Source organism: Meles meles, chromosome 12, assembly GCF_922984935.1.
Source record: "Meles meles chromosome 12, mMelMel3.1 paternal haplotype, whole genome shotgun sequence".
Classification (NCBI taxonomy): domain Eukaryota; kingdom Metazoa; phylum Chordata; class Mammalia; order Carnivora; family Mustelidae; genus Meles; species Meles meles.
The window spans coordinates 71,134,393-71,150,439 of NC_060077.1; the positions used below are offsets into that span (position 1 = coordinate 71,134,393).

The 16,047-nt window shown below is 38.3% G+C and overlaps 1 protein-coding gene across 2 annotated transcripts in view; it reads right to left on the minus strand.

The window, feature by feature from the left end:
• Positions 1-16,047, minus strand: part of DYM (dymeclin) — a 344,284-nt gene that overhangs the window by 185,131 nt on the left and 143,106 nt on the right. For both annotated transcript variants that reach the window (XM_046025177.1, XM_046025176.1), the window contains exons 12-13: positions 6,889-7,002; positions 5,491-5,585 (exon numbers count right to left, since the gene is read on the minus strand). In XM_046025177.1, the coding sequence (XP_045881133.1) occupies positions 5,491-5,585; positions 6,889-7,002 (209 nt within the window). The remainder of the gene's footprint in view (positions 1-5,490; positions 5,586-6,888; positions 7,003-16,047) is intronic.

A 16,047-nucleotide genomic window follows, 5' to 3' on the forward strand; every position in this document is an offset into this window, starting at 1 on the left:
TAGCTCCAAGCAGCAGGAGGCAGGTACAAAATGCAGCCCAAGACCAACCGACTGAAATAAAGTCTCAGAGTGATGGCTGCCAGAACTAAGCTTAAAATCTCAGACGCCAGCCTACCTTCTAAGAATCAGTCATTGAGTACTTATTAAAAGTCTACAGTGTGCTTATTTGAGAGGTGATCTCCGTGAAGGAATGCAAAGAAGTATAGCACAAATCTTTTCTTTCCAGTATTGCTACTCTGCTTAGGCAACAAGACTCACAACTTGAGGCTAGGCCCATGTGTCACAAGTACCTACGCTGGTCAGGTCAAGACGTTCAAGTTCTCTCTCTCCAACACCCACCCACCTAGGGAAGGAGCCGCATTTTCCAACAGGTAACTTTCCCCTTTCCTGGCCCCTTGTCCCTGCTCTTCGCCCAGAAACCGACTGTGACCCAGGACTTCTATGAAGCGATAAATAGGGCTGGTTGGGTCCTTCCTCTTTGTACTCTGAATAGGGAAACAGGAGCTATGGTGGGGGGGCACGCGGGGGGGTCGGGGAGGGTGTGTCATGCTGGGAGGTTGGCCATTACAGGTTTAAGGTAAAACAGAGGGGCAGGAAGCTGGCGGAAAACGCTCTACAGAAGGAAGACGTGATACCAGGAACTGCCTCAACCTTTTTTCCAGGTCCAGACTACATTTTATTCTGACACAGAACTGTGGCTGTGAAAGGACAGGGAACTGCCATGACTGGGTGAGGTCAGAGCAGCAGACACCTGCCAATACGCCACAAGGAGTAAGGGCAGACCAAGCGCAAAAGGCAGGACCCCAGTGATTTACTATAAGGCAGGCTTCCTCAGCCTCGGCACTACTACGTTCTTTGGTGTCCTGTGCCTTACAGGATATCCCTGGCCTCTACCAGCTAGGTGTCAGTAGCCTCTCCTCCCCAGTTGCAGCAACCCCCCCCCCCCCCAAATCCCAATCAAACCAACCAAGAAACCCCACAAAACAATGAAAAAAAACCTTATTCCAGACATTGCCAAATGTCCCCTAGGGGAAAAAAAACCCCAAGGCTAAGAGCCACTGCTCTAAGGAGGTAGAATTGTAACCTCTGGCAAAGGGAAGCCATGGACTGATTTTAAGCACACAGAGTCATTTTGTCAGATGCGCTTTTCAAATGGAAGAGGCAGTGCAGAGGCCGACTGTGGCAGGACAGGTAAGGAGGCAAAGGACCAGGCAGGCTAGTGACACAGCACGGCTGAGGATGGTGGCCATGCGGACCAAGGCAGGCGTGGTGGAGACAGGACACGGGGCACAGATGAATGCGAGTTTCAACGGCACAGTCAGACGGAACCTCTCCAGGACACAAGTGGATAAAGCATTTAAAGGAAAGGGAGGAATGAAGGAGAATTGCTTGTACGGTTCTGGTGTGGTTATTTAGGTGGCTGGGATGAGGGCTATCACATTATCACTTAGGACAGGGAATTTAAAAGGAAGAGCAGGTTTGAGAATGAGTTGTTTTCAACTTAATAACAGTTTGAGGTAAGCGTGGGATATCCGGGTAGTGAGGTTAGTAGAGTTCGTGTTCACTCAGTCAGCACTTACATAATCTACCTGGTACGTGCCGGGGCCTCTACAAATATTAACTTCACTTAACCCCCACCAGGTCCACTGAGAGAACAACTACTGTCACTCTGTCTTACCACAGGGAAGCTGCTGCACAGAGAAGTTAAGTAACTTCTCCAAGGCTCCACAGCTGGTAAGTTTTTGAACTGGGATCCCCAACTCAGAGTCTGTGCTCTTAGCCACCAAACTATGATGCCTGCCTCAGGAAAAAGGACTGTGAATGTAGATTTGGATGGTTTTCTGTACACAAGGCCTGGTAGGTGAAGTCACAGGCATGTATGTGAACTCCCAAGGAAAATGAGCAAAGAGAGAAGAAAACCAACGTAGCATGAAATACTGAAGGAAAGGTATGCGTTAAGTCAAAGGTGAAGGCGAAGCCAGAGGAAGGAGCCAGTCGGAGAAATGGCAGGGGCAGTAGAGAAAGTCTTAAGGGCAGGAAGTAAGTAATGATGTCTTTGTAATCCTTGATAAACCCTTGCATATAATCTATTCTTTATAAATGTTTTTAATTAAGTATAATCCCAAATAATGATTTCACATACTCATACTTACAGAATAGTCAAAAGACTTTAGATTTGAACAAAACTCAAATCATACATGCTTGAGATTTTTCTACAATCTCAAGAGTTTATAGAAGATACATTGTCAGTGAATATGAAACAATAGCACAGAAACCATATGAAATCATTCCTTACATTTATGTCCAGCTAAAGCAGCTTTGAGAAGCTTTATTCACACCCTACATCACAGCAATGTAACATGTTACTCTATTTTGCATTTTGTTGAAGATCACAGGAAATATTGGCTCTTCTAGGTTCTGCAACTGACAAATACAGAACTGTGTGGTCTCTTCCTAAAGCAGGATTTAGAAAATGTGTATATGAAACTGATTACTTCTCACTTGAAGGAGTTACTGGAGCATCTGGTGAATCTTGAGCTGTACTGCTATAATGAGTCTGTGTATCTAAACAGCTCTCGTTAGGCATTCCTCATCATACTTTACAATCCTATACCCTAAACACAAACATTTAGTAGAAAATGAGTTTCCTCAAGATGAAAAAAAAGTTGGTCCCCATTTCCAATTCAAAGCAACTATTTCCCACAGGGATAAATCTTGATTTCCAGGTCCGAACTCAGAGTGTTTTCCAACCTTTACCGTGTACAGAAATCATCTGGGGATCTTACAATGAAGGCCCTGATTCAGCAGGTCTAAGCCAGGCTGACACTCGCATTTCTAAGAGGGCTCTCTCCCCTCCTGGATGAAGATGTCCATCCGCACGGGCTACTCACATGTGGCCCCTTGAGCCAGGAGCACTGGCAGCACTTGGAAACTTGTCAGAACTTCCAGCCCTCCATGGGACAAACACACCATACTGACATCAGCTGCTGAAACTGATGACGCCAGAAACTTACATTCAATTATTTCTTTTAAAATCCATTTCCTTACAACTCATTCATTCACAGTTTTCTTTTTTGTTACTGAAGATTGGACCTTCTTTTCTCTCCATTCCTTCCATTATCCTAAACTGTGTATCTAATAGTTAAGCACCTTCCACAAGGCAGCCCCCGCTGGTTCTTCCAGGCTTTTCTAATCCCTACAGAGGTCCACAACATGCCAGTTGAATGGAACTGGTTATTTTCTAAACAGAATGTCCTTTATCACACTCCCTCCTGTTCTGTGTTGTTGTGGTTGGTGCTTTTCCCCATCAGGCCCATCTCCAGAGTCACCTCTCTCTACTCACTTTGCCAGATTTCTCAGGGAGATGTGATCTCACCATTCTCTGAGCCAACTACTCACCCTCATCTGAGGAGTTTTTCTCTCATTCTAATACTTACTGCATTCTGCTGTACATGTGTATATACTTGTCTTATCTCAGCTACTAAAGTAGAAGCTACCAGAGGGCAGGAATTTTTAAAACTAATTTGGATATACCTTGCAAGGTGTAACACAGTTCCTCACTAATACAATGTTAAATAAAACCCCATTAACATCAAGTAAAGCAGTATTCCTTATTGATGATAAACTTGATCTAAATATTCCCAGGTCACAAATCCAAATTCTGTTTATTTCTCCAAGTACAACTGGTTTTCTGCTTTACTCATCACAGATAGAAAATTGGGCGCAGTATTTTATTCACTTTTCAACTTTTAATGCCTAGAAAATTTTTATTTAATCTCGTTTGACACATGTTATCAGAACATAAATTGTGAACCAGTTAATTTGCCAGTTTCATGTTCAGGCCAAATGTTGGTGTATCCATTGAGGAAAGTGAATCCTGTACCGAAACCTTCCCCAAACCATTATGAAGCTCCACATACACGCAAAAAGAGACCGCAAAAAAGCACAGTATCACTGAATCTCTCTCGTTAAATCTCTGAACTATAGCATAGTAACAAAAATTAATATTTAGAAACTAAAGACTCTTCAGAAGACCTGGAAGAATCTGAGGCATGAGGAGATGCTATTTGTGCTTTTAGTCAGCACGTTAGTGTTAGTACGAAGTTAGTCAATAGACAATCACAAAAGTACAAACCCAAAAGGTAATCCAATATAGTATTAAGACCAACCTAAATTAAACAGTGAGTCACTGAAAATATCCTCTGCTAAATTCTGAGGATAAATATAGAGACCAAGAACATAAGTTAATGCAGAGCAACTGCTAAAGAAGAGGCCAGGTCAATGAGCATCTCTAACCAATGGATGCCAGGTGAGATCAGAGTTTAAAAGTGATGTGGACTTGCGATCACCGCCAATGACTGCAACACAAGACCTCAACATCAGAACCGCACTGCCTCAAAAGCAAGACACAGAGAAACAATCTGACTTCACTGACTTATGAAACAAATGTTCTATTTGAGAGCCACTACAACAATCTACCTTAAAGACCAAAAAGTATCCACACATGTTTAAAAAAAAAAAAACAAAGAAACCCTACAAATGATATTCATTCATCATTTGTTAATTAGGTTTCCTACCTTAAAGAGCATATCTTTGATCAAGGGTGGAGAAGGGACAGGAAGGAGCTTCTGGTGATGTTGTGAGAGGCAGAATAATGATTACCCCCAAAATATCCACCTCCCAACCCCCTAAACCTGTGGATGAGTTGCCTTATGCAGCAAAAGGGACTCTGTGGTTTTGATTCAGCCACAGACCATGAGATAGGTAGATGAGCCTGGGTTACCTGGAGAGAGCCAAGGCAATCACAGGAATCCTCAAAGTAGAAGAGGGAACCAGATGAGATCAGAGTGATGAGGTGTGAGGAGGACTCAACAGCTTCCTGCTGCCGGCTCTGATGGTGGAGGAAGGGGCCAGGAGGCAAGGGAGACTGCAGCTTCTAGCAGCAGGAAAAGGTTCTCCTCTACAGTCTCCAGAAAGGAGTCCAGCCAGCCCTATAGCATCTGGATTGTAGCCTGTGTTGAACTTTTAATTTACAGACTGCATAATAAATTTGGGTTGTTTTAAGACACTAATTTGTAGTAATTTGTTACAACAGTAATAGGAAAGTGGTCTAACAGTAAACTGCTATTAAGAGAATTCTCTACAACAAACACAGCTACCCTGTGTAATGTGATGCTCTGCAAATATGCAAAGATTTAGTTTGTATTCCTAAGAAATATACCCGCTCCTCTGTAAAATGCTAACACACAAAGCCTAAAATTAGATTTTATGAAAAGACGGAGAAGTAAATCCAATTAACTTTGATCAAGAAAGTGGATTAGAAAATAAAGCAGAACAAGGTATGTTCAACTAAACAAGAAGGTGATAAATATTAAGCAGGAAAATTTGATACTCCTTGTGCATAATATTAAAAAGGGAGCAACACAGTACCCATTCCACTGATTCAGCCAAAAGGCAAAGTGCGGTATTTCTCTTCAAGCTCCTATTTACCTGATGATCCTCTGGGCAGCATACTGATGGAGAGAACGGAACTGTGCCGACATGTTCGCTAAAGCGGCCAGACAGTTGGTGTGAAGGTACTTGTCCTGTAAGGAAACAGAAGGGTGAAAACAGACATCGAGTCTTCTCTACATCTGAAGCAAGATTAACTGGAAGCAAACACAAACTCGATTGTCACTGATTTTTAGAGCGTTCAGGCCCACAATCCCTTTCCTCTCATTATAATATCCTGAAAACTCTGTTTTATTCACTACACATCTGGAAGCTATATCTGGTGCAAAAGATTATGATGCTATTTGTTGTCGCCTTTATCCCTGTCCTGGTGCATATCAGAACTATTTCACTGCAGAAACATTAATGCTTAACTACAGAGAGCTGCTGCAGAACCTCACAGTTACACAGACTTTAGCATATACACCATAATCATCTTTTTTTGTTTTATTTTAAAGATTTTATTTATTTGACAGAGACACAGCAAGAGAGGGAACACAAGCAGGGGGAGTGGGAGAAGGTGTATCAGGCCTCCCGCCAAGCAGGGAGCCCGACATGGGGCTCAATCCCAGGACCCTGAGATCATGACCAAAGCCAAAGGCAGACACTTAAAGACTGAGCCGCCCAGGAACCCCCATAATCATCTTTCTGAAGTCAAAACATTCTCCATTTTTAAACATGTCTGACTCCTAGAGTTTCAGATAAAAGACTGTGGACAAGTATCCACGTTAGCCTCATTATAGTAAACTTGACCATTTCTTTGAGCTACAAATTCTGTACATTGCTTCTCTACCAAGCAGATCTGAAATTTGTTCCCAAATGCTGCAAATACAATCCAGCTAAAATTTTCCTTTCGCTCTTTAAAGTATTCATTCTATTTTTCTTTTCCATTTAAATTCATATTTCTTGTGCTTGTATCTTCATACACTTTGTTGTTGCTGCTTTTAAGGAGCAAATCAGTTTTAGCAGTCTAGCAAAGACAGACATCTTTTATCTAAACATGCCCCACTGCCCATTTTATGTAAAATATCTCTAATCCACACAACCTATTAAATATTAAGAAACAGGCACTATATAAGGTAGAAGGAAACATCAAAGCAAAAAATGATGATCTTCTTATAATGTGTCATTAATATTTATTAATATTTTAGTATTATTTTATGTTAAAGTATATATTACATTATAAAACATGAATTACTTTTAATTAATAAAAAAAGAAACCGACACTATCCACATTACTTCAGGATCATGTATTTCAGTGACTATATGTATATCTGTTATTTTTTTTTACCATATTTCCTGAAAATGTTAGTATTCTAAATATTGAGATTGCTTTAAACTACAGGCCCAACTGTACTATACATATAAAGATAAAAATAATTGCTATGGAATACTTACTCTTGTCCTCGTCATGTTGTACTGAATGGTTCTTATTACAACCAGTATCAGAAGACTCCCCAGTGAAATTTCCGTTAAAACCCGTTCTGAATACCAACTAATATTTTTTAATATCTGTAATGGGGAAGAAAAGTTTAAGTAAATATGACTGCTTCAGGGAAAAAAGGATTATCCATATCTACAATCTCAGATAAGCCATGGCTTTGCTCTGAAGGTGAGTTAAACAATATAAAAGTGAATTGTGAGACTTTCCATTCAAGATAGCAAAACAGTGCTGAGGTGTTCACTTCTCTTTCCTCCTTCCTTCTTAAATAGAAAAGAAAAGAGATCTGGAAAACAGGAGGATATCATTAGTACACAAGAAGGAAATATATTTGAAAGATGGGCAGCACAAAGGCAAGACAGAAAAACTGGAAAAAGTGGAAACAGGAAAACTGAGGAGTCTCTTGAAAAGTAGAGTTCTCTCAACAACCACAGAAAACCTTCATACTTGTGTTCTGGAAAAGCCAAGAACACAAATAAGCCAAGATCCAGAAGATCCATGCCATGTTCTGCTCTGGCTGCTGAGAGCTGGTAGCTCTGGTGCTCACCTCCAGGTACCATAAGCAAGAACTGTTTTCTAGCTTAAGCTGGTGCAGTTCCACAGTGGATATGAAGGATGGACATCAGAGAGAGACAAAAACTGGACATTGCAGATTTGTGATTTGAAAGACTAATTCAAAAGTTCTCTCAGACAACAGCAATAAATAGGCAAAAAGATAAACTATGAGAGAAAAGCAGAGACCTAATGTCTACTTAGTAAAAGTTCCAGAAAGTACAGACTAGAAGGAAAATAGAAAAATTAGTAATAGGATAAAGTTTTGCTGAGGAGAGGAAAAACTTCCAACATTATGAGGAGAAATAATAAGAAAAAGTAAAAACAGTTTGGTAAAACTTCTGAATTTATAGTATATAATAAAATCTTATTGGCTCCCAGATAGAAGAAGCAGGTTATCACCAAGAGACAAGCAAACTAACATTAGATTTCTTGTCCTAACCACTATACATCTGCATAACAAGAGAACAATGTCCATACATTTCTGAGGAATGCATTATGATTCTAGAATTCTATACCTAGAGAAACTACCACACAAGTATACAAACAAATAAAGACTTGGAAGTATGCAGAGTCAACATGAACTGCTCATGCACTATTTCTGGGGAAAAAAACAAACCACCACACATGTAAGTATTTAGCTGTCCAACCTCTCCACTGCGACAATAACAAAAAACAACCGATCAAGAAATACAAGAGGAGAATAAGGACTACCAAACAAAACCCAAAAGCAACAACCAACCACAATCATAATCCATGAAGTCAGAGAAATAAATTAAATCTCGTCATATGGTTGTACCTCAGTTCTTCTAAAAAATCATTAAAATTGACATTTCTCTGGTAAATCCGCCCCACCAAAAAGTCCAAATAATAGGAGGAATGAGAAAGGGGGTATAGAAACAGACCAGAAGAATAAAAAAAAGTAGAGATACTGTATTCAACTTCATGCAAGTGCACACGAGTGCCTCCACAAAAGATTTTCACTCAGTTCAACTATCTGGCAAGAGTCCCAAATCACCTAGTACCCGCCATTACAAATAACCAACCCTGACCTGTTCTGCAGTCTCCACTCAGAGGCTGGCACACGGCAAACAACCGCTAAATGGTAGCTGAGCATTGTTTGTGAGGTAAAAAAGTAAATGTGTACGCATCCCCGTGTATTCATGACTAAGGATGTAAGTGGAAGAGATAACCTAATGGGTAAAACAAGTAACAGTTGAAAAAATTCAAAACAATGAGTTTTGCCAGTTGAACCTTTACAAAGAACAGCGAAGTGCCCAGTCCCTCTGACTTACTCTCTAAGGCACCAGTTCTCAAAATGTGGTCCTGGGACCCTGTAGGGGTCCCACAGACACGTGTGGACAATTCTCAAGGCCAAAACAATTTTCATGATAATACCAAAATATTACTTTCCACTCTCATTCTCTCATGAGCATACAGTTGAATTTTTCAGGTGGTACATAACTTGGCTGATACTGTAACAATTTTAGTACAGAAGCAGATATGAGAATCTATCAGTCTTCCGTTAAGGCAATTTGTTAAAGAGATTTGTAAAAACGTAAATGCCATTCTTCTTGCTAAATTTTTGTTCGGCAAAAACAGTTTTTTTTCATAAAAATATATTTTGATGCTAACATGTATTGGGGTTTATTATAACTATTATTTCCAAATGACCTGATTAAATATTTTTTAAATATCTCAGTTTTAATTTCTAGTATGGTAAATGTACAGAACTAAAACCCACAGAAAAAAACTATTTGGTGTCCTCAATTATTTTTAAGTGTAAAGACCAAAAAATTTTAGAACCAATGCTCTTAAGTCTCCAAATGAATACTAACACAGGATACTCATTAGGCAACTTTACTAGTGAGAGAAGTCTCTGTCTTTTTAAAGGCCACATATCTGAATATGGTTCAGTTTCTCCTCTCTCAGCTCTTTATTTAGAAATAAATCATTATAATCCATCCTTATTTGAAACAGAGGTCATTAGTTCTTAACATCTGCTTGTGTGTATCAATTATAAACCTGGATGGAAGAAATGTTTTGAATAAAAGTAGTCTTATTCATTTAACATTCAACAAATATTTAAATGGTATCCACATAGTAAACTTATGTCACTATAAAAATGAGAAATCCATTTTAGTCTTTATATAAAACTTTTCTTTCCTGTGAAAAATGTATTATTGTTTAGAAATTCTGGTTGTGTTTAAGAAAAAATTATAAAGAACTAGTTATAAAGCTCACAAAGCTTCCCATGGGACATCAATGCATAATGGGCAACATACAGAAAATTCTTTTTGGTAACTTAGCTGTAGCCATTGACCTATTTACAACCTATTTAAACTATTTAACTTACAAAAGCAATTCCCCATTTCTTGTATCCAATATTCAGACATACAGTTTAATAGTCATAGACTAGCATCCTGATTATACAATTTCATGGTCAACTAACTCAAATAATATGCAAAAGGAAGCCACTCAAGGATCTGAAAATGTCTTCCTTCTTAAAAAGGATATGAGAATTGCTAGTTGTAGGTCTTTTCCTGAACTTTCCCCCCATATAGATTTGATTTTACTGAATATCTCTTCCAAATGTTTATATGCTAGAGTACAGTAACATACTGTGTAATATCAACTCTTTAGAACATCAAGTATGTTTAGAAAGGCAAAGAATAATTAACTTCCATATTCCCACAACTGACAACTATTAACATTTCACTTTTTTTAAAGATATAAATCCCATTTTATTCCCCCAAAGTAGGGATACACTATCAACCGCAAACCAACCACTACCTTGAGCTTAGTATGTACCTTTCCAGTCCCCTTCAAATGCTTTCTATGTACACACACTCCCTCCAAAGCCTAGGAGATTTCCTTTGTGTATTCGCTAGTTTATAAAAACAATATCATGGTGTCTTAGGTTGAATAGTGCCCCCAAAATTCATATCATCCAAAACCTATGAATGTGATCTTACTTGAAAATGGGGTCTTCATAAATATATAACCAAGACGAGGTCCTACTGGGTTGGGATGGACCCTAAATCCAGTATGACTGGTGTCCCTAGAAGAGGAGGGAGACACATAGAAACAGGCACCCACGTGAGAGGAGGCCACAACACAACAGACACACAGAAGCTGCAAGCCAAGGACACCAAGGACTGGCCACCAGAGACCAAGAAAAGGCAACACCTGTCTCCCTAGATCTTTCATAGATAGCATGGTCCTGCTGACACCCTGCTGTTGAACTTCTAATCACCAGAACTCTGACAATCAATTTCTGTTGTTTTTAGTTACCCAGTTTGCAGTAATTAGTTATGGCAGCCCTAGGAAACTAGTACATGTAGGTATTTGTTTGCATCTTTTTTTTTTTTGCACTCAATATGTTCTTGTAACCCCCCCATGTTGATGCATATAAGGAAATTAATATTTATCACATATGCCAAATTCTGAAAGTACTAATTATTTCTTAAAATGAATACATCTGGGGCACCTGCATGGCTCAGCGGGTTAGGCCTCTGCCTTCGGCTCAGGTCATGATCTCAGGGTCCTGGGATCGAGCCCCACATCAGGCTCTCTGCTCAGCATGGAGCCTGCTTCCCCCTCTCTATACCTGCCTCTCTGCCTACTTGTGATCTCTCTGTGTCAAATAAATAAATAAAATCTTAAAAAAAAAAACAACAACAAATGAATACATCTATGGTCATTAATAAACAGCTGTTGCCCCAAGCCACTCTCCCAGGACCATCTGGGAGTTGAGCAATTAACGTACAGCAGATAATGAAGGACCATGGTTGTTATCATTCTTACTGGCTGACTTTGGTTCCATCCTAGTTCAATATCTAAATGTCACCTCTACTTCATCCCATCTAAGTACTGAATAGTACTATACCAATTGGCCACATGTTCTTGGGTCCTCTCTCCTATTAATGGAAATTGGGATTATTTCCAGTTCTTCCCCCTAGTAAAAACAATGTTACAAGGTAGATCCTTACCCTTACTACCCATATCTCACTACAGGATACTCAGAAACCAGGGACCCCTTACTCTCCATATTTTCATACTCTGAACATTATCAGTTAAGTCAGTTCAGAATCATATAAATTTAAAAAAAAATAATCTGTAAGACATCCATGTTAAGCCACCCATTTTTCAGTACTTAATGACTTCAAAAGCAAATCTCCAAGAGTTTGTGAGGCGGCAAAATTGCAAAGTCACTGAATAGCTCTTTTTTTTTTTCTTTTTTTAAATAAACGTAGGCTTGGGTCACTATTAACTAAAAAGCATAGAGCAGCAGTGTTCATCACAACAGCATGAATCACAAGCAGGTATTTAACTTCAAATTTTTTTTAAAAATTTTATTTATTTATTTGACAGAGACAGTGAGAAAGGGAACGCAAGCAGGGTGAGTGGGAGAGAAGCAGGTTTCCTGCCTACCCTGATGTGGAGCTCGATCCCAGACCCTGGGATCATGACCTCAGCCGAAGGCAGATGCTTAACAACTGAGCCACCCAGGTGCCCCTAAATTAAAGTTTATTAAAATTAAAAATTCAATTCCTCAGTCACACCAGTCACATTACAAGTACTACCATCTCAGACAGCACAGAAATTTCACAGAAGTTAAATAGCCTGGTATAAAGAACACCACAGTATCCAGCACAGTTTTCTTAAATACTAATATTTTGCTTCTGACATCCTGAAGTTCCCTAGCCGCTCCTTGCTGATCCTGTCCTCTTACCTCTGGCAGCCTGAATTTGATACTTCATTACCATGTAGATTTTTGAGATTTATTATTACCAATACACGCAGCTCTATTTGATTCACTCTAGCTGTTCTACAGTATTTCATTTATGTTAGCATTAATTTGCAATTTTTGAACACTACAAACAATGCTACAATGCACATTCTTTCAAATGAGCTCTTGTGACTCTCTGAAAAAGTTTTTCTTAGGACACAACCAGGAAATGGAATTGCTGGGAGGTTGAGTATCTACTTCTGCAGGTTATTCGAGGAACATAAAAGGCCAGATTCCTTTCAAAAGCTATTCTGCTCATTTATATACTATAAGAACATCCTCCTTCTCTACAGCCTTACCAATTCTTAACAAAGCTTGTAATTTCTGCCAAACTGATGAGTACAAAATATTTGTTATTTTAATTAGCATGATCCTGACAAATCAGCAGTTTGAATATCCTTTAAAAATGTTTGCTGGTCATTCAGGTTTTATATTCTGTTTTTCTATTACTTTGCCTATTTTTCTATTGAAGACTTTGGTTTTACTAAATGATCATGCTAATCCATCTTCCTATATCCTGTTTTCACCTTTATTAACCATGAAAGTTTTTCATTTTAATGTAGTCAAATTTATTAATGTGCTTATTCTGGTTTATACATTTATGCTATCTTGAGTTCATAAAAACATTATCCTTTAGCTTCTCTTTGAAGATTTTAAAGTTCAGCTTTTCATATCTAGGCCTTATTAACACAAGTGCAATATGTCCTTATCTGGGGGCAAAATCATCTAATTTTACTTTTCCTGTGAGATAAGCCAAGATCTCAATCTCAGCACAATGTACCTACTACTTCCATCATACATTTGTGTTGCCATATGTGAGTGTGTAATTTCTGGACTCTTCAAATTCTTTTGCATTTATCTTTTTTTTTTTTAATTCTACTGTTAATGACACACATTTAATTACTAATGTTTTATAACTAGTCTTATCTGGTAGGATAACTCCACATTGTTTTTCTTCAAAAACTTTCTATGCAAAATGTTCTTCCATATGATTTCAGGGACTGCAGTTGACACTTGAGCAATGCAGAGGTTGGGGTGCCCGACCCCCTGCATGCACAGTCAAAAATCCATCCAAAAGTCAAACTTTTGACTTCTGAAAAATTTACTTAATGATAAGCTTACTAAGGAAGAGAAGATACATTTACAGTACTATATTTATTGAAAACATCCATGTATAAGTACACTCACACAGTTCAGTTCAAATCTATTTTGCTCAAAGGTCAACTGCAGTTGATTAAGTCTCACAAAAATCTTGAGATTTTGATCAGGATTGCATCCAATATAATGATTAATTTGAAAGCAAAATTAACAACTCTGTCACTGAATCCCCCTATCCATGAACATGGTTTCTCTATTTATTAAGTCATATTTAATATCCTTCATTTAGGTAATTTTTGTCATAAAAAATGCTGCACTTCCTCTATTACACGATTCTCAAGTTCACTACAGTTTTATTGGTATTATAAGTAGCATCTCTGGATCACATTTTTAAAGATTTATTTTTTGAAAAAGAGAGGGGGACAGAGAGGAAGAGAATCTCAAGCAGACTCCCTGCTGAGCATGGAGTCAGATGGAGGGCTCTGAAGCTGAGATCACAACCTGAGCTGAAATCAAGAGCTGGATATTTAACCCACTGAGCCACCAAGGCACCTCTCTAGAACACATTTTTGAAGAGCTTTGTTACTGGTGTGTAGAAATTGTATTTGTTTATATATGGATCTCAGATTCAGAAGATTTACTCAACTTTCCTAACAGTTCAAATATTAGAGTATCTTGAATTCTCTATGTGGTCAATTCTAACATCTGTAAATACGGACATTTAGATTTTCTCTCTTCAAGTTTAACTAACCTGCTTAGAGTTTTGATACAACACTGAAGAGGAGTGGTAATACAGGAACATCCTCTTTGTTCTGACTTCCAAGAAAATATTTCTAAAATTCTCCAATTGAGACAATGCTTTTAACTGTAGATTTTTATAGATATACTCAGTTAAGACAAAGAATTTCTTTTCTACCCTTATTTTGTTGAAAATTTTGTTTTGTTTATCATGAATAGGTGTTGAATTTTACCAAATCTTTTTCTATATCTATTGAAATGAATGTATGGGTTTTCTTTCTTAAATGTATAAGTTACATTAAGAGATTTTCCAATATTAAACCGCCCTCACATTCCTGGAATATTGTTATTGACATAGATGACATGGACACATTCCCCCCACTTGCCCCTTCCTGCTCATCAGGGAGCCTGCTTCTCCCTTTGCCCCTCCCCACTGCTTGTGCATGCACATGACTCTCTCTTTCAGATAAATAAAATCTTTTAAAAAAAATTTTTAAGTGTAATTTTTATAAAAGGGGAAAATTTGGAAAGATACTTCACAGAAGAGGATATATAAGCACAATGAAAAGTACATGAGGTCTGAGGAAATGCAACTTCAAGCCAAAATGAGATACCAGAATCTATTTCATGGACAATTAGATCCACAGCTAATAATTCCATGTAAAGAGCCTTGGTAGAAACATTTACTTACTCATTTTCACTACTACATATGGAAAGGAAAAGAAAAATAAACAAAGGTCAATATGAAAGTCAAATTCTAGAGGGGAAAGAAATTTGTTTAAATACCTGAATTTGAAATGTCATCTGGAATATCCAGAAATCCTTACGGAACCGAGTCTGAATATGAACGGAACCTAATGTCTTATTGGAACATAAATATTTTTAACTCTTTCTTTTCTTGATTGTCTTTCTGGGGGGCTTTTATCTTTGTCTTAAACAGAACCCTGTCTTATCATCTCCTATTTCAGCAGTCAGTAAAGTTTAATTTTAATGCAAACTTCTAATTTTAATTACTAAATAAAATAAAAATACCAAAAAAGAATAGAAAACAATATAATAAAAGTGTATCCATACTTGAATTTTGTCAAATCTTAACATTTTTTTGTCATATTTGCGTCAAAGTTCTTTTTGGTAACTTCTTATTGTATTTTGTTTTCCATGCTGTTGAAGCAAATACAACACTACAGACATAGGTGAAACCCTGCTGTGTACCCTTCCCCATATTCTTTTTCCTTTTGTTCTCTCCAGATGTAGCCAGCACCCTGCTGGACTCTGCAGGGTGCTCGCAACATCTTCAATATTATCAACAGTGCTGCCGGATGACCGGTAATCAGCACGTGCGCTCTACGGGAAAGTGTACAAACGACCTTGGGGTAAAACTGCGAACTTAGGGTTAGACGCTGCTTCAGTTTTATTACTGTCTCTCCAAGCTAAACACACACCTGCCCTTGACCCAGCAAAGCTACCCTAGGTATACACTCAAGAGAATGAGGGCACATGTCTGCCGATGTACAGGTGCAAAAATGGGACAGCAGCCTTATCAAAAATAGTTCCAAACTGGGGGGAAAAGCAATTATTTACCACCAAGAGACTGGATAAATATACCGCAGCACATTCATACAACGAATAACACCTAGAAATACAACAGAACCAACCGGTGATGCAGTAACACAGGTCAACTCAGCAGTACTCCAGACTGAAAGAAGCCAGTACAAAAGATAGCACACTGTACTTCAAGGAGAGAAGAAAACTAATCTGTTGGGAAGAAAGTCACAATAGTGGTTCACTGGCCAGGAAAAGGCATTTCTGTTATGTTAGAAGTGTTCAGTAACTTGATCTGTGTGGTAATAACACAGGTATACGCATATGCGAAAACTCCTAAGTTGTACCTTCAAAATTTGTGCACATTTTATAGTTCAATTTAAATGTTTCTACT